Source organism: Urocitellus parryii, chromosome 3 (genome assembly GCF_045843805.1).
Source record: "Urocitellus parryii isolate mUroPar1 chromosome 3, mUroPar1.hap1, whole genome shotgun sequence".
In the NCBI taxonomy this organism is placed as follows: Eukaryota; Metazoa; Chordata; class Mammalia; order Rodentia; family Sciuridae; genus Urocitellus; species Urocitellus parryii.
In genome coordinates this window covers 114,631,295-114,655,452 of record NC_135533.1, presented here as the reverse complement: position 1 = coordinate 114,655,452, position 24,158 = coordinate 114,631,295, and the positions used below count along the sequence as shown (strand labels likewise).

The window sequence follows — 24,158 nt, the reverse complement described above, 5'->3', positions numbered from 1 at the left end:
CGAGCCCCGGGCCAGGGCACGTGGTGGACAGTGATCCAGGGGAAGCCCACCCGTGGGGTTGCGGGAGCTGAAGGACGTCGTGGACTAGCGTCAGGGGGGACAGTGCTGGGGACACAGTGTGAGCTGAGCTCCTGCAGCCAAGGGGGGCCGCTCCACAGAAGCAGCTCCAAGAGGCAGATGTAGAGGGCGAGGGTCGGGAGGCCACCCAAGGTCAAGGTCAGCGCCTGGGTCCTTCCTCAGAGGATGGCGTGCTTCCTGCTGCAGGCCGCGGGTCAGCACTCGGTGGAAGAGCCCGCCGTGCCCCAGGCCGTCCACCCTGCGGGTGGCCAAGCGTCGTCTTCCCAGGCGCTGCCCGGCCAGCTCAGCTGTCCTTACCACAGCTCCCATCTGGCTGCCCATCGTGGCCCCAGCCCACCCCCGGCAGCCCAGGGAGCAGGAGAGGCTTTCTGTGCCTGGCTTTGCACTAGGGGCCTGCAGATCGCCCACCACCCGCCAGCCACCGGCCACCATCCACCCACAGGCCACCCGCCGCCCGCAGGATGAGACGCTGCCTGAGTCTCACCCCTCATCTGCAAAGTGACAGTCCTTCCTGGTCTTTCCCTCGGCAAGGCTGGTTGTGCTGCACCCCGAGTGGCCAGACCTCAGACCTTGGGGTGCCACCTTCTGTCCCTGGGAGGACCCTGCTCTCAAGGCCAAGGGCACACGGCCCAGTAGCAGAGCCTGACCCAGGGCTGCCGTCGCCTCCTTCGCCTCCTCCTGGCAGGGGGTGCAGGGGCTGCTCTCCTGCCGCAGTGTGGTGGGGCCCGGGAAGGGAGGCCCAGAGCGCTGGCAGCCAGCTCTGGTTAGCCACCGGAGGGACCAGACACCTCTGTCAGGAAGACCTGTGTCACCAAAAAAGAAACACAACCCAACCCAACGCAAAGCACACTCCAACACCGGGGACTTGCTCTATTTCCCCCAAGTTTATTTGCATTTTCTAAAACTTGCAGGATGAACGGACGCACACACGCACCCCTGGCCGTGTTAGAGCCCACATCAGGAGATTTTGCTCCTACAAGTTACAGACTTTGAACCCCTTATTTTGATTAATTAATTAATTAATTTCTGGTACTGGGGATTGAACTCCAGGGACCTTGACCCCTGAGCCAGCCCTATTCTGTATTTTATTTAGAGACAGGGTCTCACTGAGTTGCTCAGCACCTCGTTGTTGCTGAGGCTGGTTTTGAACTTGCGATCCTCCTGCCTCAGCCTCCCGAGGTGCTGGATCATTTACCACTGTGCCGGGCTTCAGTGCCTAATTCTAGAAAGTCTTGCAGTCCTGGGCTGGTCCTGGCTACATGGAGAGCTGTCACCTCCAACTCTCCCAATAAAGATGCCTGTGCTGGGCAGCAGTGTAGCAGACGCCATGTGGATCTGAAGCCTCGTGTTCTGAAGACAGAGCGTGGCCTCAAGTCTTCACTTAATGCAAAAGGGACTTCCGAGCATATCACTGTCCCCTGCTAGTTTGCACAGCCGCCAAGCTGCAGGTGAAATCGCAACTAGTGACATTGCCGTGGCTCTCAGCTCAGGACTCCATTTAGGATCCCCCTCCACCACCCCCTGGGCCATTTTATCAGCATCGGACAGAGCCTGCACCTGCGATTACAAAGCCTTTGTCCACGGGACTTGCTGGGTGCCGGGCGGCTGTTCCGTGAATGGAAACTCCAGAGCATTTGGATTCACGATAAGGGGAAGGAATGGCTCTGGGTCCTGGGGTCTCTGGCCAGTGCAAGACATTTGAGCCATTTTCCAAATGCACAGCGGAGGTTTGCTTTTGTAACAATTGAAGGTGACAAGGACGAAGGATGGTGGGAGAGGCAGAGGGGCAGCCCAGTGTGGGGTCCCGGCAGAGGGCATGAAGGAGAGCAGGGCTGACTTCTCACCCAGGGTGAGGGTCACTTCAGAGTCTGCCTCTAGGCGAGCTCCTCGGGCCTGGGGGGACCTCCCTCACCTCGTCCTGTGGAGACCCCAGACCTGCCTCCCCTCCAGCGCACCCTCCACTCTGGTGCATCTCTGCTGGGTTCCAGCTCTGGGACCCAGGAAGCAGCCTCAACTCCAGATTCCTGTCGGCCTTTCGTGCTCTTCTGCCTCTGGGACCTCAGATCTCCCCCCTGCGGGGCTTCTGACTTACCTTCCTGGGTCTGGAACTTCCACACAGTTCCTCCAGCGGGAAGGGACCTCACGTGGGGCTCAGGGGCCGTAAGGCGTGGAGGGACTGTGCCCACCAGGCACTGTGCCTGGAAATGCCAGGGCAGCGGGCAGGACAGCGGCAGTCGGAGGTGGGGAAGAGCTGGGGAGGCTGTGACTCCATCTCTCTGACCCTCAGTCTCTTCATCTTTGAGACGGATGAGTAATAAGAAGTGAAAAAGTATAACTCCTTAGCAGGCACCTCGTGCACCGGGGAGGCTCGCCCCCAGCCATGTTCATTCATTCGTTTGATGAATCCTTGCCAAGCACCTGGTGCAGGCCAGACGCCCTCCTGGGCACTCGAGTTGTTCCACTGGCTTCTTGTCATCATTCCTGCAGATGAAGGGGCATCGGGCAGCTTCCCTAAACCCAGGCAGGAGCTCACGTTCAGCAGCTGTGGCTCAGCTGCTGAGGAACAGGGACGAGCTCAGGACGGATCTGCCTCTGTGGGGCCTGCATTCCGTGTGTGTGTGTGTGTGTGTGTGTGTGTACGAGCGTGCGCATGCATGTGTGCCCGTCTGTGGACACAGGAATGAATAAGTGGCTCAGGAGGCCAAGGCAGGAGGATCAGGAGTTCCAAGCCAGCCTCAGGAATAGCGAGGCCCTGAGCAGCTCAGTGAGACCCTGTCTCTAAATAAAACACAGAATAGGGCTGGGGTGGGGCTCAGGGGTGGAATGATCCTGAGTCCAATGCCCGGTACAAAAAAAAAAAGAAAAGGAAAAAGTCAGAAACAGGAAACCAAACAGGGCAGGAGTCCCAAGCCCCGCCCCAGGCTACTTCTCGGGGGCATTTCCCACTGTCCTTGAGCGGCCCGTGGCCCTGGCTCAAGGCCTCAGTGTGGGTTAGAGAGTGAAACCCAGCATGGATTTCAAATCACATCCCAGGAATGGGAACACCGGGCTGGGGAGCTGTCTGCGCAGGAGTCTCAATACATTTCAAAGAATCAACACTCACAAAGCTCGCTCTCCCTCCGCAGGCCAAGTCCGCGGATCAGCAACCACGAAAAGAAGTCCGAGTGGTTCCAGGTTGTAGATCCACCATCCAGTGCTGCCCCCAGCTTCTGCCCCTCAGTGCCAGCCAGGATGCTTCCCCACTTGGCATCTCCACAATGACCTGGGTCCCCCCTCCCTACCCGGGATTGAACTCAGGGCCCTCGACCACTGAGCCCCATCCCCAGCCCTGTTCTGTGTTTTATTTAGAGACAGGGTCTCCCTGAGTTGCTTAGGGCCTCCCTGTGGCTGAGGCTGGCTTTGAACTCGGATCCTCCTGCCTCAGCCTCCTGAGCTGCTGGGGTGACAGGCATGTGCCACCATGCCGATGATCTGGGTTTTTAATTGTCCCTTTCCTGGAGTAACAGGTTTGGATTGGGTCCGAGGGCTGGGTTTGTGATACTTCTCCAACTGAGCTCCGTGGGGATTCAGACCCACTCGAGGGGAGAGAGGGGAGCTCCAGCTCCAGGTGAGGTTCCCTGAGACACCTGTTCACGTTAGGAACCGTCACCCTGGGCCGTGTTGGGAATCGGGCCTGAGTGCAGCGGGCCTTCCCGCCTGGACACGTGGCCTCGTGCTCGGAAGGCCAGGTGGCGGTCCGTGCTGCCTGCAGCCAGGGGTGGTTGTGACTTGGACTGCGGCTCCAGCCTCCTTAGATGAATGGAGGGGTGCTTTAAGTGGGTCCCCCAGGCCTGGAGCGAGCGCATTATCCGCGGGGGGCGCTGTGCTGGCTGACACACTGGCCCCCTCTATTCCTGGCTCAGAGTCTGCGGCCGCCCTGTGTTGCTCCAGGTGGGAGTTGGGTGGTTGTAGAGGGTGAGTGCCCTCTGACCTCTGGGTCCGCTCACAGCACACAGTTCTAGCTGGGTCAATGGGAGATGAAGGTTCTGGAAAAGCGTCCTCTATTGCCGGATCGAGTGTGAGCGGGACCTTTCCCAGCACACATTCTCTTCTAACCTGGCTAAAATGGGGAGCACGCGTAGAGAGGTCTGGGCCTAACTGGAGCTGGTGGCTGCACCTGGGGACACACTTCTAAGTTACCGTATTCACAGATGGACCCACACAGAACGGTCCCCTGCTTCGTGGCGGGGTGGCCCTGGGAACGCCGAAGGCCCCTTGTGACAACTCTTACTGCTGGTTCCCCCCCAGGAGAGTGGGCATGCCCAGGCTGGGAGCAGAGCGTGAAAGGCTTGTGCGTGGACCCAAGAAGGTGTTGACCTGGTCCAGGGAGCCCCGCAGGACCCTGGTGCAGAGACACGCGTTTAGACGCTGCCACCCGGGGACCTGGCCTTCTGAGCTGGTCCCCAGCCAGACGCCAGCTGATGGGATGCACAGGGCTGGAGCTGCAGGACAACAGGCATCAGTGCTGCGGCATCCCAGGGAGGGACATAAGCTGAATGATGGGCACTTCTCGGGTGGCCTTCCCAGGTGCCAGGTCCTAGGCTGCCTGTTGAGCGTATCCAGCACCCACCACGACTCTCTGAGGTTCCTGTCACTGTCAGATGACAGATGAGGAAACTGGGGCTGGAGGAGTCAGGAGCCTTGTCACCAGGGTCACGGAAATGAGGGAGCCAACTTGGGTTTTGAGGCCGACCTTGTCACCCAGCTTCTAAGAGGAAGCTCCTCTGTCCTGTGAAACAGACCCTGTTTGCCCCCTTCCCTTGTCCAGGTCTGAGCACTGGGCCCGGTCCTGGCCTGTGTGTCTGTCACCAGGAAACAGGGGCCAGTGGATCCCTGGGCTCCTGCCGAGGCCACATTTGCATTCAGACTGCAGGCCCCTGGCGAAGGCTCGCCCCCAGGAGACCTTTAGTCAGTCAGTCCTCTGTTTACAGACTCTTGGCCCAAGGACCTTGTTATTATTTCTTTTAAGCCATGTGCTCTCAGAGAGAAGGAAACACTGCTCACCAGTCAGGAGAGGAGAGGTCCAGTCCCAGGTGCCACCAAATGGGTCAGTGCCACGGACAGGTCAGCTGCCCTTTCTGGCCTTGCTGGCCCACTTGACAGATAGCAATCAAGGGACGCCTCTGTGTTAGGACTTAGGGAGACAAGGAGACTCCACCTGCCCCACTGAGCTGGTACCCGAGAGACTCTTCACATAATGAAGGGGTCGATAGGTTTCTAACACCTTCTTTTTTGCAGGGGGTGTACCAGGAATTGAACTCAGGGGCACTCCACCACTGAGCCCCATCCCCAGCCCTATTTTGTGTTTTATTTAGAGACAGGGCCTCATTGAGTTGCTTAGGGCCTCACTATTGCTGAGGCTGGCTTTGAACTCATGATCCTCCTGCCTCAGCCTCCCCAGCTGCTGGGATGACAGGCGCGTGCCAGCCTCCATGCCTGGCTTTAACACCCTCTTTTAAAAAGAAACCACTTGGCTTTTTACACCAAAGCAAACTCTTACAGAATGTTCCAGCCTAGGCTAAGATACAGCTAAGGATAAGATTGTAACAGGGAGGAAACCCGGGCTGATTTCTCCTCCCTGGTTCTTCCCCCGCCCCCTCAGGCCCAGTGGTGAGTCCCAGCACCTGGGGACACTGCTGTGCCCCATGTGGTACAAGCCCAGTACCTGCTGGGACCAGTGACCCATGACTTGTCCCAAGTCAGCGTGGTGGCTGTTTCTGCCCCACGCCTTTTAATGCTTCTCAGGAGCAGACAGCAAACCTCCCTGGCTTCAGCCTCCCTCCCGCCCAGGCCCCCACTCCAGACCTCCCCATGAAGGTGTCAGGTGGCTTCCACACTGACTAACTCACCCAGTGAATGGGGACACGGTTCCCAGGGGCTCACGTAGCTCCCGGCCGTGCTCAGTGCAGCCTCCTTATTTCAAACATGACCCTGTTTGGTTGGAGACTTCTCACCTGCGGATCACCTGGGGTCCAGGCTGGGCGCCACCTTGGCTCTGGGCGACGTTTCCTCTGCGTGGGTAGACAGACCACCTGGCAGCCCTTGGCCTCTGCCCAGAGCCTCTGCCCCGAGTCAGTGATGCAAGTTCACAGGCAGATGGAAGAGGGGTGCGGGCCCCCGGGAAATGTGGGTAGCCAGGCCGCTCCCCCAGCAGCTCCTTGAACTTGTCCTTATGGTGGCTCATTTCCAGAGGCAGAGCGTAGGAGGGGATGAGTGTGGGATGTTCCCCAGCTTTTCTTTTTTTATAAGATTGACACTTTAGAGATTTTGCCTTTTATGACTGACTGACTGACTGACTGATTGATTTTTGGATACTGGGGATTGTACCCACGGGTGCTTAGCCACTGAGCCCCATCCCCAGCCCTTTTTCATATTTGATTTAGAGACAGGGTCTCTCTAAGTTGCTTAGGGCCTCACCAAGTTGCTGAGGCTGGCTTGGAGCTGGCAATCCTCCTGCCTCAGCCTCCCGACCAGTGGGATTTCAGGTGAGGGCCACGCCCCTGGCTGGCTTTGCCGTTTTGTTTTCTTTTTTAACCATAGCTGAACAACGTGGTGATGGGTTGAGTGTGCTCCTGCTTGTTCACCATGCGGGACACTGGCCCGGCCAGCTCAGATCTGCCTGTTAAGATGGAAACCAGAACCAAGACGAGACCCTGTAGTGGAGTCCCCGGGAACCAGACGGCAGATCCCAAAGGAGCACTTACTAAGGGGACCCTTTGCAAGGCTGTGAGGTGGCCATGGAGGCCTGGGGATGGACCCGGCAGCACAGGGGTCAGCAGCAACTGCCACCAGGGCTGAAGGGGCAGGAGAGGGACCCAGGGAGAAGGGAAGGGGGAGGGGCGGGAGGGGGAAGGGGGAAGGGAAGGGGCAGCGAGGGACAGGGCTCCCTGGCAGGAGGGCTGTGGCCTTGGGTGGAAGGACACGGCCAGCACCAGGAGACGCCTGGAAGCCCATCCCCGAGAAGGAAGGCACCCTCTCCTCCTGCGATGCCCTCCGCCCCAGCCAGGTCCTCCGCTGGTTGAGGCCCAGGGGAGGCCACGGGGGTGGGGAGGCCACAGACGAGGTTGCGGGGATCAGCACAGGCGCTTGGCAGAGCCGGGAGGGACCGTGAGGGACCCGGGAGGCCGCTCAGCAGGGTGGGCGGTCCCCAGCGCCGGGGAGGAGCCTGCGCAGGGTGGGGTCTGAGGCCTGCGCCACCCGCGGGCTCCCAGGGCTCTGCGCTCCTGGAGGGTGGACAGTGGCCAGGACTTGGCTCCAGAGCGCCTCGGTCAGCTGTGGGACGACAAAGCCTCCCGAGGAGGGTTGTGAGGAAGGTCCCCAGGGCCCACGACAGGACGCCCGTGGATTTGGCCGTCGCTGTCGTCACTGACCCCTTTTGTGCTGGACACGGGAGCCCTGCCTGACGGCGCCTGGTCCGGCCCCAGCTCTGGGCGGAGCCCGGGGGCTGGTAAGACCAATAAGACTCATGCTTGACCCTGAAGGGACATTGCAGTCCCGAGGGGACAGGGCATGTAAATAGAAGCAAGCCCTGCGGGTCACAGGTCTTGAGGGCGGGGACCAAAAAGCAGAGGAAATGGCCAGGACCTCCAAGGAGGGAAGCAGCCAAATTCCAGCAGAGGATGCAGCTCCACCGCCCAGGGTGGAGGTGGCCTCGGGGATTTGGGGCTTGGTGGTGTGAAGGGTCAGGACACCCCGCAGGACCTTAATAGGCCCCAGAGATCAGGGGTGACCTGAGACAAAGGTGCCCAGCTCCTGTCTCTACAGCAGAGACCCCAGGGCCGGGCTGAGACCCTGTGGGACGCGCATGTGCTGAATGGAAGGAGTCTCCCACCGGGGGCTGCGGGGGCACTGGTTCAGGACCCTCCCACAATGCCCCGGGAAGCTGTCCTGCCCCCTGTCTGATTTGCTGGCCTCACAAAGAACCTAAAACAAATGGCCTGCTGGCTGCAGTAAGGATGCTATTAATAACAGCTGTGCTGGTTGTGCTTTTAAAAAGTAGAGGGGATGGCTGCTACCATTTAATTAGCACCGTGTGTTTGCCAGGAACCACGCTGAGAGCTTTATATGGGCTATTTCACTTACTTGCTCCAGAACTCTGGAGGCAGAGCCCTGTTATTAGCTACATTTCACAAAGGAAGACAGGAGGCTCAGAGAGGGCAAGTGGCTTCCCCAAGATCACACAGCAACAAAGTTGGGAAGTGGGATTCCACCCCCAGCACATCTACTGTTAAAAACCAATTCCCTGGTCCCTGGCAACACAAGAATAACACGCCCTTTCTTGTGCTTCTTTCCAGTGTGCAGACAGCGGTGGATTGTAGCAACGGCGGCAGGAAAGAAATGTAAGTTGAACCCCAAGTAGAGCTGAGCAGCTTACAGAAGTGAGCCCCTGGCCGTCTGTGTGCAGTTCACTTGGGAAACAGCCCCACCCACTTGGAAAGGGATCACCAAAGCCAACAAGAGCTGGACTTCACAGTCGTCGCCTATAATATGGGGGATGTGTGACTGAACCCCCAGTTTCATATAGACCGAGAGCAGCCGGTGCCTTTTCACACCATGTCCCCAAGCACCTTCCGTGGCTCCCCATTGCCCAGAGCAGACTTTTGGGTGGATGTTTGTGTCCTGCACATTTTGACCCTACCTTTCCATGTCACCCATGCCTCCACCTTTAAGGACCCCCACACCTATGTGTATCGAAATGTCTTCCACTGAAAATTTCTCTCTGCAGTTTCTGTGTGGCCAGGTCCTGACCCTCACAGGACCCATGAGTCACAGGTCCTGACCTCCACTACCACCACTTGGGACCTTCCTCGTGTCCCCAAGAAGCAAATCAAGGCTCCCTACTGAGCCAATCCTAGCCTCTCTTCTCTGTCCCTCCCTACAGTGCGGTCATTTCTCCTTTATTCTGTAGTTACTTAATGAGGTGTGTTTCCACTCTGCTTGGCGAGAGTCTTGAGGGCAGGGTCAATGTTGAGTCCATGGGGACTGGTACAGAGTGTCCTTGACAACGCGCAAGCGCGCACCCACACACACACACACACACACACTCTCACGCAATTTCCTGGTTCACCAACCAGGACATAATTATTGAGCATCTCTGTAGACCTCTGCCTGGGCTGTTTTCAGAATCACAGAGCACAGAGTAAAATCCCCAGTTCACAACCACATTCCAGTTGAGAGAAGGGTTAAACCTGCCACATTTGCTATTTCACAGACATCTTATTTGGTATAAAATTCAATGCCAAGTCGAGTACAGTGGCCCACATCTGTCACCCCAGCAGCTCGGGAGGCTGAGGCAGGAGGATCGTGAGTTCAAGGCCAGCCTCAGCCACAGCGAGGCCCTGAGCAGCTCAGGGAGACCCTGTCTCTAAGTAAAACACAGAATAGGGCTGGGGTGGGGCTCAGTGGTGAGGGTCCCTGAGTTCAATCCTTGATACCCCCCCAAAAAAATCTGTTTTGGAGCATGTTTCTCCCCCAGGAAGAGTGCAGAGGTCAGTCACACGGGCCTTGGAAATGAAAGGAGCAGGGCTTAGACCTCGATGTCACCAACTAGCTGGACGACCTTGGCTGAGACCCAGTTTGGCCCCTGCAGACCCCACGACTCCCATGTGTACGCTGGGGACAGCCCTGACTCCTGCTCCTGAGGGACGAGGCACAAGGTCCTGCCCGGCTTGTGCTCTGGAGCAAAGGTCTAGTTATTGGGGGTTCCACGGTTGTCCTTGTGACGCAGAGTCCTGTGTTCTGATTGTAGAGACAGCTTCTCCGTCATCAGCTCCCAGCCAGAGGGCAGCCTGCAGTCCTGGCTGAGCTGCACTCTGTCCCTGGCCACAGACACGGCGAGGAGCCCCTCTCGACAGTCCGCCGCCAGCAGCTACACCCTCAGTGCCAGGTAAGAGCGCCACCTGTGCCGCGGCTTGGCTGACAGCCCCGAACCCCATGGGCAAGGTTGTCCTTCAGGTCTTCCGGCCTCAGCGAGGACAGCCTTGGTCCTCACGGTCTGAGCCATTCCCCTGTCCCTTCCTGACTGTGTGACTCTCTGGGTCTCCTCTTCCTTTACTTTCAACCATGAAATCAGGTCATATCCACTGACTCAAAGGGTCGAAATGAAGAGGGTCTCTTGCCAACCTCTCCAAAGCATGGTTTTCTGATTATTGTAAATAGCAGTGTGAACTTTAAGATGTCAATAGTTATGATTACAGTTGACTTCTACTTAAGACATGATAGTTTTCCATTTATAGATAGTTAGTTTTACAATTTTCCTTGTTAAAAAAAAAAAAACCTAGTTACTAAAGTGTTTCATTTTAGCCAGGCACGGTGGCAACGCCTGCAATCCCAGGGGCTCGGGAGGTTGAGGCAGGAGGATTGCAAGTTTGAGGCCAGCCTCAGCAACTTAGCGAGGTACTTAGCGACTCAGCAAGACTCTGTCTCTAAATAAAATATAAAGAAGGGTTGGGGATGAGGCTCAGTGGCTGAGCACCCTGGAGTCAATCCTCAGTACCAAACAAGCAAACAAATAACAACAAAAAAGTTTTGTTTTTGTTATTGTTTATGAGGGGGAGTGGCTAGAGAGAAAAGAAACTAAAGCCAGGTGCCGCCGTGGTGCACACCTGCAGTCCCAGGAGGCTGAGGCAGGAAGATTTCTTGAGTCTAGTTGAGACCAACCTGGGCAATATACTCAGAATTTTTTAAAAAATAAATAAATAAAAGAAGGAAGAAAAAAGAGAAAAGAGAAAGTTGAGCTGGACGGTGTTTCATTTTATTGGGAGACAGGACCACACCGGTTCCATGCCACCCATGCCGGTCCTCTTGGCCCTGGCCACGAGGAGATGCTCCTGGCCCACAGGATTGCCCGGAGCGGGCTCCCCGACAGACTGGCCCCGGGGTGCACCCTTCCTCCCATGAATTAAGTCCACCCTCCCTGGGCTTCCAGCTCCGTTTCTCCGAGTCCGCCTGGTTTTCCTCTCCAGGGCGACCCTCTTGTAACCAGGGCTTCGTGGCCATAGATCAGGAGTCACGGATGAAGCAGACGCATGATCAAGATGACATGCACAGGCCCCCAACCCAGGGCCCAAGAGACAGGCAGACAGAAGAGTCGGAGGCCAACGGGGCCCCGGCCTCCCTCCTGACTGGAGCCTCGTTGGCTCAGAAGCAGGGGCTCTCTCCACCAAGAGAGGGGGCAGGGGCTCACACTGCCCCCCGGGCATGTTCAGCAAATGGCAGATGCCTGGCCCACATCGGGCTGATCCTAGACGGAAATACTTGAGGTAGAAAATGTGAGTGTACCCCTTTAAGCACGGGGGGATCTGGGGATCATCTGATTTTGCTGTTAATTAAAAACAAAGGTCTGTGGAGGAAGGATCGTGTCCTCCACAAAAGTTAGGACTCTCCCCTTGACCTCGGTCTCCCCTGCCCACAGTACGTGAGGCAGCAGAGGCAGGAGTGGGGAGGCCAGAGGAGAACACCGATGCTCCGTCACACGAGGTGCAAGTTTCATAATCAAGTTATAGCAAATAGAGAGACGGCGGGGCATGGGGTGCTTTCCATGCACCGTCTAAAGTCAGAGCATCTGGAGTCCAATCTTTTATTTGCAGATCCACAGCTGTGTGATTTGGGGCAAATTGCTTAACCTCTCTGTTCGTGCCTCCTCATGGATCAGCCGGGGTTGTGGTCAGGGTAAATGTGGGGATGTGCATGGTGTTCTGCACCCAGAGCCTGGTGCCTAGGACAGGCTCAGCTAATTGGCTGCTTTAGGAGCATGAACACCTCCTGAATGCTCAGAGCAACGCCAGGAGGTGGATGTCATGGGTCACTGTTAGGAAGATGGTGAGACTCCGCAGGCCCCAGCAGCCTACTCTGCACTGGTCTGAGCCAGTCCTCTGCCGCCCCCCAGGGAGGGGGTCCTCAGCAGCCAACTCAGGCCTCCTCCCCCTGGCCCTGCGTTCTCCCTCCAGGTCCTGGGGCAGGCCCAGTGAGTGAAAGGGCCCGCACCTAGAACCACGGAGGGTCAGGGGGCAAACGAGCCACTTGGACACTTGTAAGAAGGAACTCCTTGTGTCTCCTGGGGACATGTCAGTGTCCCAGGGCTGGCTTACAGTCTGTGCTCAATAAAGGTTTGGTGAATGGATGATTATCATAGCAGTAAGGCTAGGGCAGAAATAGGAACCTTATTTAGCCATAGCTCGGTAGCCATTGTGGCTCAGAGAGGGTGGATGGTTGGCGCAATGTCACACAGCGAGTCAGTGGAAGAGTTAGGATCTGGACCCCTGCTGAAGCCTGTATTTGGATTTGCCCCACTACCATGGCTCTCTGATGTTGGACTGATCACCTGGCAGAGTGTGTGGGGGACAGTCTGTCCTGTTACTACAAGTGCTTAAGGAATGTCATTTAGCATTCAACATTCAGCAGAAGAGGTTGATCCAGGGCCTACTGTCTGCCAGGGCCCATGGCGAGAAGCCCTCATCACTGTGAACCTTTCCTTTGAATTAAAATTCAAACCAGAATTCGAGACACTCTGAGTTGGAAAGAAGCATCTGGCTTCTCTAGTCCAAAGTGCTCATCACAGAGACGGAGAGCGGAGTTCTGCGGAGGGCGGATCTCACCCGAATGACAGTGGTCGCTGGCCAGGGCCTCCCCTCCAGCTCTGTGAGTTGCACAGTCCTCTTGTGAGGACTTCCTCCCTCCAGAGCGTACAGTAAAGCGCAGGTAAATGTTGAAAATGGAGATGCGGATTGCCCTGGTTTGATCACTGCGTGTTACAGGCTGGACTGAATGATCTCACCAGACCCCAAAATGTGTAAAATCAAAATTAATTTCCTACAGATTTTTTCCTTCCTTTCCTTTTCCTTTATTAGTATTATTTTTTAATTTTTGCAGTACTGGGGATTGAACCTAGGGCCTCACACTTGCTAGGCAGGTACTCTACCACTGAGCCACATGCCCAGCCCTTTTTATTTTACTATGAGACAGACTCTCACTAAGTTGCTGAGGCTGGCCTCAAACCCATGATCCTCTTGCTTCAGCCTCCCAAATAGCTGGAATACAGGGGGGTGGGCTACCATGCCCAGTTCTTCAAATACATTTCTAGTGGGCTCTCATTTCAGGATTCCAACACTGTACAGAATTTCAACTCTTTTTTGTTCTGAATCCAAACCTATCATGCCCAGTTTCAGAGAAATATTTATAGCTAGATTCAAAATGTCTGAGCTTTAGAATGGAATCTCCACTGGGGTCAGGGATGGGGGGATTCAATAATATCCTAGGATAAATACCATTAGTATGATAATGAGAAGAATATTGGATTTCAGGAAAACTAATAGAGTTATCACTCTTCTTCTAAAAGAAAAGTGTTGGACGAGGTAAAGAAAGGATGATTACAAATCTGTATCTCAAGATAAAAGAATTAATTTCTTTCTTCATATAAATAAAATGATTTCCTGATTCCTAACATGACGTGAAGTTGAGGTACGATTCATTTTATGTTCCAGTCATGCCTGGGTAGGTGATCATTGCCCCCAGCACACTCAGTAGTATTACGAATAAAAAAGAAATTAAAATAGAAGACTAAAATCCTCTTGTCCAACTCTCCAATCCTAGCTCCCTTTCCACAGGGATCAGCCATCTTCTGTTTGGAGCGCACCCTTCCACACCTCTCTCTCTGTAATTATGTCATGTATATGCACTTGTAGCAAAGGGCATATCTGTTGGCTTTTAAAATCATAAATTATATGATGCTATTTTATGTATACTATTTCTGAATTCTGATGGTGTGTTTCTTTCCCTTCACAATGTATCTTGGAGATCTTTCCTTACCTGTACACTAAAGCCCATCTTATTCTTTTAAATCCCTGCAAAAGCCGGGCGCAGTGGCGCATGCCCATAATCCCAGCAGCTCAGGAGGCTGAGGCAGGAGGATCTTGAGTTCAGAGGCAGCCTCAGCAACTTAGTGAGGCCCTAAGCAACTCTGGAAGACGCTGTCTCTAAATAAAACATAAAAAGGGGCTGGGGACGTGGCTCTATGGTCAAGTGCCCCTGAGTTCAATCCCTGGTACCAAAACCAAAAGAAAAAAAGAAACTTAAATCCCTGCCAAAGATCTCAAGGTTGGTCCTGCTTTGCTGAACTGTGGGTCTTCATATTTCACTTTCAGGTGCTTTCCAGATCTTTCCTATAAATCTGTCAGGCTTCAGGAAACACGCGTCCCCAGGCACCTGGGCGAGTGGTTCTCCAGGTCACAGGGCGTTCGCGTGTTCAGTTGGCGCAGAGCTTGCCAAATGGGCCCAGCCTCCTCCCTGCTAGGAGACTCGGTGGAGGAGCAGAGCAAAGAACTGGGAGGTGTGAGTCCCTGTGTCACCTGGCGTATGGCCGGGCTCCATAGACGAGCCTCTAGGTTCTTTCCAGTTTGACTGAGAAAGAAGGTCACTTTAAAAACAGAAGAGAGTGGAAGGCAGTCTCCTGCCACGGCCTGAACTCACAGCCCGCACTATTCATCAGAAGATGTCAGCCCCAGAGAAATACACCCAGCCCCGTGATTGACCGCTCGGCCGCCGAGGTGCTGCTGAGAGATGCAGGTGCTTCTGGGGACGGAGACACTCAATCACCTCTGTGGCCCCTGGGGATGGCATTTATGGGCTTGGTGGTGGCAGCTAAAGTTTGTTCAGGGGGCTCTGTGCACCTGGTGGCAGGTGATACCAGGGCTGCCCAGGGTTGGCACGCCCCTGTCCTCCAGCCCCCTGAAGCCGTGGGCTCTCTAATCCCTCCCAGCCCCGAAGGTTTCCAAGGGGACACTGGGCCCGACTCGCTGAGACTCCCATCCGCTGCCCCAGCCGTGGTCCCACAGGGCGTCAGGGCCCGGGCGCTGATAGACGTTGCTTGGCCCGGCTCTGCAGGATGCTCCCTGGTCAGCCGCTGGCCGCATCTGATAGGACAGGGAACACTCCAGCCCACCCGGGACCTGCGCCTCCTGCAGCCTCAGTTTCTCCCGTCGCAGTTGTTCTTTCTGGATGCATCATGGATACCACGGGGTCCTCCCCATGTTTTGAGGTGGGGCGGGGGTACTGGGATGGAACTCAGGGGCCCTGGACCACTGAGCCCCACCCCCAGCCCTGTTCTGTGTTTTATTTAGAGACAGGGCCTCACGGAGCTGCTTAGGGCCTCAGCATTGCTGAGGCTGGCTTTGAACTCACGATCCTCCTGCCTCGGCCTCCCGAGCTGCTGGGGTGACGGGTGTGCGCTCCCGCGCCCAGCTCAAACTCTCCATCTTAAACTCCGTCCTCTGTACGGCTACGGCCTGGCTGAGTGGCTGCTTCTTCCCTTCACATCCAGACTTCTCCAAAGGGAGGGCCACAGTCACCGTGTCCCTGTCTCTCTCTGCCTCAGTTGACCACGCCCCAGAGCCCGCCCTCACCAGCGCATCCAAACTTTTTCCATGACATCAGAAGTCCCCGAGACACCAACCAGGGGGCGTTCTCCGTCCTTGGCTTTCTCTGACTTCTTCCCAGCGAGGCTGCCGTCAAACACTCTTAAAACTTTTTGCTTGACCTCAACATGTCCGTCCTTGGGCGCTCCTCAAACTTACTCCCAGGCTCTTCCCGCCCGACCCCCCAGAAGCGGGGGTGCACCGGACTCTGCCCTCGCTCACCTGGCTGCTCCTCTCTCCACCTGAGGGCGGGCAACTGTCTTTGATTTGCATCCCCAGATGTGAGCAAGTGACCCCCAAATCTAGGCCACTCGCTCTCGGCTTCTCCCGAGTCTTAAACGGCTCCACCTTAGCTGAAGGTGCTCACGGGTCGCCTGCGGGGTCCTGGCTGACACCTCCTGTCCTCTCTGATCTGCTGGGGAAGCTCGTCCCCCCGACCTGTGACCTGTGTCATCATATGATGGGAGGGGGCCTCTGTCACTCAGGAAGCCTCTCGAGCTGGGGATCTTGGGTCACCCCAGCCTCCCTCCCTCCCTGTCATTCCCAGAGTCAACGGGTCCCTCATCTGGAAGACTCTGCTCCCCTGGGGACCCTGGGATTCAGGAACTCAACGCCATCCTGGGGACGGGGCCTCTCACCAGCCTCTCTGCTCGGCTTCCCGTGAGCTTTCTGAGGCAGCCAGATGGTGGCCAACGACCCCAAGCTCAGGCCTGGGCCCTCTGGGTCCGATGGCATAGGAAATCTCTCTCTTCTCAACAGTTCCCCCAAACCCCAAGCCCAAGGAAGTCCGTGTCCTTCACAGAACCAGTCAGAAGGGACCCAGGGAGCAAAAGCACCTCTCGCCCCAGGACTCAAGTCACGGTTCTCACCTGTTCTGGGAGATGGGGAAAGTCCCAGGAGACCACCGGACGTGGGGGCAGGAGGGGCTCCCCAGAGGACTATGGGCACCTTGACTGAAGCAGAATATTACTAGGTGGGTAAAAATGGGAACTTAGCTCCTCCCCTCCCCCAAGGGGAAGAGGAACTGTGGGACCAGATGGTGAGGACAGTGAGACAGACCTGGCACAGGTTCTGAGTCCCTGTTGGGTAGCCTTGGGAAACCCAAACAAAAGCGAGGGTCTGGGTCAGAGACTTCATTTATGCCTTGATTTCAGTGGCCCGTCTGTCACCGCATCATTAGCGGGGCTGTGATTCGATTTGGCCGCCCAGCCCGGCTCTCGAGTGGCTCTTGGACTTGCCCCATCCTGCAGTGGGAGCATGGAGATTATTGTATAAATCATTCTCACTCACATAATCATCGTGATTTTAATTACTGTGTAATCTTCGCTAATTACTGTTGTATGTATCATTTGCTTTGGTGCCGATTTCACACAACTGCTCTCCGTCGGGCTAAAAGATGGTATAACAACTTTTTCTTTGCTGGGGAAAATTTGCTTTCCATAAACACGTTGAGCCTCTACTCCTGGCTTTGAGGTTCTTGGTTTAAGAGAGAAAGATTTAGATACCACCGCCAGGCCTGTTGGTTTTAATTTGGTGCAAGGCTGACTTGAATTCGTGAAAAGCTCCAAATTGCAGGTATTGTTGTTGTTGTTGTTGTTGTTGTTGTTGTTTTTCTTTTTTTTAAAGATAAAGTTGTATTGCTCTCAAGGAAATGCAGTTATTCTCGATCAAGCGTGAAGCCAGGCGTGGGTCATGTGAGGGCTGCTTAAATGATGAGATAGGACCACTTTGTAATTAGCTCATTAATTATGGGAATGTGAATGGTGGCACTTAGCCTTTGAAAACAGCTTGTTCTCAAAATAGGTTAAGCAGCCTCCGCTAATCTTCTTTCAATAGTACATTTATTTACGGGTCTCTGCATTCTTGGAACCGAAGCTCAGGATCCTCTTAATCCATCTTGAATATACTTCATGAACGGACCTCTCCTAACTATGGTGGTGTGTCTCCCTGGGACACAGGGCTGTTTTCAGGTTATCAGTGTCAGCAAGGTTAGAAGAAAAGGGGCTGAAATTGAAAGCAGAGAGATGTTCAGTGCAAACACATCGCCCAAGGAGCCTGGGCAGGTGCACCCGGGTGGAGCCTGGCAGAGACACGGGCTCATCCCTAGGACAGGCTTCTGTGGCCAGGAGGCTGTGTCCAGTGTGTGACTCTGGTCTTGGACCGCAGGTCTCGGGCCTTTCAGATAACCCAGGGTCACCGAAGGTGGCTGCAAACGCCTATAAAACCGTTGGAATGAATCGCTGAGCGTTCAGAACATTCTCTTGGAATCCATGCTTCTCTGCTTGGCCCAAAGTTTTGTTAAATAAACTCATGACTAAAATGTAGATTCAAAAAGGTGCGTCTGGATGGCATTTTCAAGAACGGATCACAGCTCTGTGGTCACCCCCCACATCCAGACCAGGGCATGGCAGCTGCTCCTCAAACCTCCTGGTGCCCATTCGAGCCCCAGCCTCTTCCTTCTCCAAAGGAGACCAGTCTTCCAGCACCTCCAACTAGATGTGCTTGGCCTTGAACCTGTGAACGGAAGCTTCCAGGACCTGCTCTTCTGGGCCTGGCTTTTGTTGGTGAGATCTGCCACGTGGGTGTCTGTAGCCCCTGACTGCGGTTCCCCTGCAGGTGACTGACGATCTCTAGAGACATTGTGGGTTGTCACAACTGGGGAGAGAGGTGCTTCTGCATCCGGCCCGTTAGAGCCCAGAGATGGCACTCGGTATCCCACAGCACACAGGGAGCCATCTGCCTGGGAATATCACTGGCAGCTCCGTGGGGCAATCCCGATCTGTAATGTCCCCTGTGCGGATGTGGAATGAGGAGACGCTCACTTTATTGTTAATGGTGCTGGGATCCTGCGTCCTCGTCGTAACTGCCATCCTTCCTGCCAGGTGATGGCGGCACTCATTCCAAACCCCACAGGACAAACAGAAGACCCCAAGATGGGCAGAGGGTCTCCCTCCGGGCACCAACTCCTGGACTGTTTCTTAGCTGACGTTGACATCTTAGTAGTTTTCAAGGAAGCCCAGGTCCCCTGAGTCTCTGTGGACTTGGTTCTTCTAAGACATTAGTGGGCAGTTTAGTTGTTTTTCAGTCCAACGACCTGCTTCCAAGACCCGGAGTCGTCGGCAGGACACAGCCTCCTGGGCATGGGAACCCGTCCAGGAGGGACGTGGGTCCTAAGAGTGAGCCCCGTATCCTCCGCCACGCTCCACCTGGGCGCACCTGTCCGGGGTGGCTCCTTGGACAACGTGTGGGCACTGGGCATCTCTCCACACCCAACTTCCACAGCCTAGGACTCTTATGACCCGTGCCACACTGAACACTAGGGAGCACACATCTGATCGCACAGATGCACCCATTTCTGCTGGGTGTGTATCCAGAAATCATAGGTACATCTCCAACTCTAGTATGTTTTCTTGTTTTCACTTTTGCGGTGCTGGGGATTGAACCCAGGGTCTTACATGCCCAGCAAGTGCCGCACCCCTGAACCACATCCCCGGCCCTTTTATAAATTTCATTTTGAGACAGGGTCTTGCTAAGTTGCCGAGGCTGACCTTGAACTTGGGATCCTCCCGCCCTGGCCTCTCGGCTGGCTGGGATTACAGGAGCGCACGGCTGAACTTCAGCTTTCCTGGATTCCAGCGATTTCCATTCCCGACACCGGCTCTCTACGTCCTTGCCAAAGCCTGTTTTCATTATTTGAAAAAATTAGTCATTCTAGCTGATATGAGCCGTATCAGATTTTGCTTTGAGCTTACATTTCCCTCATAAGTAAACTCTTCCACGTGCTCATGTCTTTATTGGGACATCCTCTTTGATGAAGTGTCTGATGAAGTCTTTGCCCTATATGTCTTTACCCCCCTTTGGTTGTCTGTCTTGGTTGATCGATTCATAGAAACTGGTAGGAGAGCTTCGTGAACTGTAGATATTCTCCACTGCATGGAGCCAGCCTAGCATTATAGCTAGACCGGGGTGGGCGTCTCAGCCCTGCTGCCCCTCAGCACACCCCTGCACCTGTCCAAGCCTCAGCTTCCTCGTCTCTAAAATGGGATCATAGAGGGCAGTGTAGCTGGGTGGTTAGGGGGAGTGGGTTGGGGCCCCTTGGTTTCCATCCTGTCTTCCGTTGTTTACATGATTTATCTTTTCTGAGCCTCATTTGTACTTGGGGAGAGGATCTAGGGGTTGCTTCAGAGGACCGTGGTGAAGATAAAATCCAGTGGTGTCCACAAAGCCAAAAGGAACAGTTCATGTGGGCTCATCACCTGGACTCACCGGTGTCAACCCAGAGCTTTACAATGGCTTCCGCTCTGCCTGGCACCTAGTGTGGGCCCGTGTCAGCTCCTCGTGTCATCTTGGACACGGTTGCTGTATCTTTGGGCCATCGTAAAAGGACATCTGCTGTCCCCTCCTGGGCTTTGCCAGGATTAAAGCCCATCAATACATTTTTAATTTCCTCCATAATTTCAGGGTGTGGATGAGGCCGTGGGGTGACAGCCCACCTTTGGGGACGATGCATGGTGTCATTAAATCTGCATTGGGTTTCCTGTGGCCGCGGCTGGCCCAGCCTCTGACCAGGCTCAGACCTGGGAATCGCTCTTTTGCTCTGTGATCATGTCTAATGCCTGTGAATCCAGCGTCGTCTTAGCTTGGACTTCACCGTGTTGTTCGGCGCATCTCGGTGGATCTTGAAAAACACATAAATGTTGAAGTAAATTCAACCAGGGTCGCTCCTCTCTGCCTTCCGCCTGGGCGAGTGGCTGCAGCAAAGGAGGGAGGGAGGCACTTCCTGTGGACTCACGGGCTCCACATCCAGGCTCTGCCACTCAGCAGCAGGTCCTGGAGCAAAGGGCTGCTGACCAGGGAGCTCCAGCTTCCTCGTGTGCAGGGTGGGCGGTGACCTTGACCAGTGACCTGTAAGAAACACACAGCCCCGGGCGACTTGTGTGGAGCACTGCAGACAAAAACCAAGCAGATGCTTCACAGGGTAACCTGGCAGGGACGGGTGGGCTCCAGGCAGGGGACACTGTCCCAGCAGCTGGCTGGCTTACAAGTGAAGCAGCCACTTCCGACTCCACTCTCTGGCCTTGATGGCAGGAGTCAGCAAAGGAAAACGAGTCTTCAGATTTTTAAAAATATGCCGGGCGTGGTGGCACACACCTGTCATCCCAGTGACTAGAGAGGCTGAGGCAGGAGGATCATGAGTTCAAAGCCAGCCTCAGCCACAGCGAGGAACTAAGCAACTCATGAAATCCTGTCTCTAAATTATATGCAAAATAGGCCTGGGGATGGGGCTCCGTGGTGGAGGGCCCCTGGTACCCCCCGCCAAAAAAACCCAAAACCCAGCATGGTGTCTATCATAAGCCACACTCATCGTCCGTGTGCCGTACATCACCTCTAGATCTCTTACAAAACCTCACACGATGTAAATGTGTGAACAGTCGAGACACCATGTTTTAGGACATGGTGACCATACAAAAGTCGGCCTGTGTTCAGATGCTGCGTTTCCAAACACTCCGAACACTCCGGTCTGTCGAACCCACAGATGCAGAACCAGCCTCAAGGGCCTGAGTCATGAGCACCTGGACGGCTGTGTCCTTTGCTTTGCTTGGGGACCTGGGGCAGATGGAGCAAGAACAGCCACACTCAGGATGCGGAATACGCCAGGGACACTTTCCTAATTCCTCACAGAGCCCTGTAAGCTAAGTCACCACCATGGCCACTCCAACCACGGAGCCAGGGGAGGCCTACGTGCTACCCGGCTGGGGAAGGAAAGACTGGGATTCACACCCAGCCTTCTCTGCAGCCAACCTCGTCCTCCTGGCCCTGCCTGTCACCTGGAGTGGCACTTCCAGTATCTGTTCCCATATCATCATCTCCTCTTTCTCTCCTCCTCCTCCTCCTCCTCCCCCTCCCCCTCCCCTGCTCCTCCTCCTCCCTTCTTCCTCCTGTTCATCCTCTTCCCCTCCCCCTCCTCCCCTCCTCCCCTCCCCTGCCCCTCCCCCTCCTCCCCCCTCCCCCTCCTCCCCCCCTCCCCTCCCTCCCTGCCTCCCCTGCTCCCCCTCCCCTGCTCCTCCCCCTCCCTGCCCCCTCCCCCTCCTCCCCCCTCCCCCTCCTCCCCCCTCCCCTGCCCCTCCCCCTCCTCCCCCCTCCCCTGCCCCTCCCCCTCCTCCCCCCTCCCCTGCTCCTCCCCCCTCCCTGCCCCTCCCCCTCCTCCCCCTCCCCTGCCCCTCCCCCTCCTCCCCCCTCCCCTGCCCCTCCCTCCCCCTCTCCCTCTCCCTCCTCCTTTCCCCCTCCCCCTCCCCTGCCCCTCCCCCTCCTCCCCCTCCCCTGCCCCTCCCCCTCATCCCCCCTCACCCTGCCCCTCCCTGCCCCTCCCCTCCCCCTCTCCCTCTCCCTCCTTCCCTTCCCCCTCCCCCTCCCCTCCCCCTCCTCCCCCCTCCTCCCCCTCCCTCTCCCCATCCCCTCCCCCTCCCCCTCCCCTCCCCTCCCCCTCCCTCTCCCCTCCCCTCCCCTCCCCTCTCCCCCTCCCCTCCCCTCCCCTCCCCTCCTCCAGCTTCTCTTGCCCCTCTCTCTCACGCCCTGTCCTGGCATCTGCAGCCAACAGTGGCAGTGGGACCTGAGACACACAGACAGCAGAGTCCCTGGAGACTCCGCGACAGGCAGCCTTGGTGCTGTCACCCCAGGTGGCAGGTGATGGATGGGAAGAGCACCCAAGACACCTCACATTCATCATGCCCACCTCTTTTCAGGAGGAGACAGGAGGAAATGTCTTTTGTTCAGCTCTGCAGCAGCCGGCCGGCAGCTCCAAGCTGTTTATTAAAAAAGAAAAAGAATCCAAATAAATAAAGGAGTGTGAATGGCACCTTGCTGGGGGGGGCGTTCAGAAGTGCTGACGGTGACAAACGCAGCCAGGGTAATTATGAAGGAAGGAGCCCTCTCTCAGCCCGCGTCCAGCTGTGATGGGGACAGAAAGTGACAGGAGGGCTTAGGAGAAGAGACAGAGGCTTCGGGCAAGTTGTGTGGCTCTGCTTTTAGCTGGTGGGGGAGGAAGTGATGGGAGGGACAGGCATGGTGGCCTACCTGTCCATCCTCCTGCGTGTCCCTCTGTGGACTTCCTGGGGCCCAGGGACGGGGCGGGCGCTGCAGATTCAGGGAGCAGCTGAGATGGTGGCCACCTTCAGTGTTGATGGTTGTGACCCATCACTGTTCCCCTGGGTTCTGAATTGCTCCTCGCAGCTGTTCACCCCTTGGACGGGCTGGGCGCTGCCTGAGGGCTTCTCACCACTCTGCATGCCCCACGGGGTGCATAAAGGTGGGGTGCATAAAGGTGGGGTGCATAAAGGTGGGGTGCATAAAGGTGGCAGAAGGGCTGTTCAGGCCAGGGGTCAGCCAGCGCAAAGCCCCGAGGCAGGAAGGACTTGAATTGTCCCCACACAGCTGGCAGAGTGCACAAGGGGGGTCACCAGATGGCTGGCCAGGAGGGGGAAGGAGCCTGACCACAGGGGAGAGGGACGGAGGAGGAGAGGAGGCAGCTCATCTGCTCCACCCAGGCCCGAGGGCTCCTCTCTGCCCGGGCTGTGGGATGGACCCTCCTCCACCACCTCCCCCGACCGCAGGAGCACACCAGCCCACCACCCGTCCTGTGGCACCTTCAACAGGACCCGCTGTGGCCTGGTGCCCTCCCACAGGTTCTAGGCCCAGGGAGCCCCCGCCCGCCCCAGAAGAGAGGGGCTTGTGGGATGGTGGCGTCTGGCCTCTGGATCCCAGGAAGGCAGTGGCCTGTGCCTGTCTTGGTCCCTGGGCCGGCGGCTGGTCAACAACAGAAAGTCATTTCCCCCCGTCCCAGAGGCTGAGAAATCCAAGGAGGAGGAGCCGCAGACTCGGTGCCCGGTGCCCACAGGAGGAGCGGGCAAGGGAGCTCTCTGGGGCGCTGACCATCATGAGAGCAGGACCCTGGCTTGGGGACCTGGTGTGGCACCCAGAGGCCCTACCTGCCAGCAGGACCACCTTGGGGACTGGGTCTCAACGTGAGAATTCAGGGAGTGAAAACATCCCTCCCCTGGAAAGACCCCCAGGATGTCTGGGCCCTTGGGTCCCCTCCAGGCCATGACCTCCAGGGGCCTTGGCTTGGCTTCCTCTCCAGATTCCAAAGCCATGGGCCACCTTCCTCCGAGCCTTGCCGAGATCCGAGCCACCCTTGGCGTGTCACGGGCTGGCCCTGCCCCCTGTCTGTTGCCACAGTTGGAGCCACGCAGCTCTGAGCCTCACGCCTGGTCCTTGGAGACGCTGCTCTAGGGACCCGTGCCCACAGCTTTCTCTGCGTTGGCAATGGCGACATTTGGTGTTCCCCTGTGCCTGACGGTGGTGGGCGGGGAGGAGGTGGTCTCTCTTAGAGGAGGACACAGATTTTATTTATTAAAGAAAAGGCCGATGGGTTCCGGTCTCTGTCCCGCTAAGTGGCTTAGGGCCCTCTCTAAATTACTGAGGCTAGCCTAAAACTCGCCATCCTCCTGCCTCAGCCTCCAGAGCTGCTGGGATGACAGGCCTGTGCCACCGCGCCCGGCCATGCCCTTCATGTAACAGTCTGCAGTCCCACCCTGCCGCCAGCTCCTACTTTTGGGGGGCAGTGTGTTTTGG

At 56.3% G+C, this 24,158-nt stretch overlaps 1 protein-coding gene across 1 annotated transcript in view; it reads left to right on the top strand.

The window, feature by feature from the left end:
- Myo18b (myosin XVIIIB) overlaps window positions 1-24,158 on the top strand; it is a 216,663-nt gene that overhangs the window by 188,686 nt on the left and 3,819 nt on the right. The window contains 2 exon segments of the mRNA XM_077796031.1: window positions 8,412-8,456; window positions 9,866-10,003. Of these exon segments, the coding sequence (XP_077652157.1) occupies window positions 8,412-8,456; window positions 9,866-10,003 (183 nt within the window).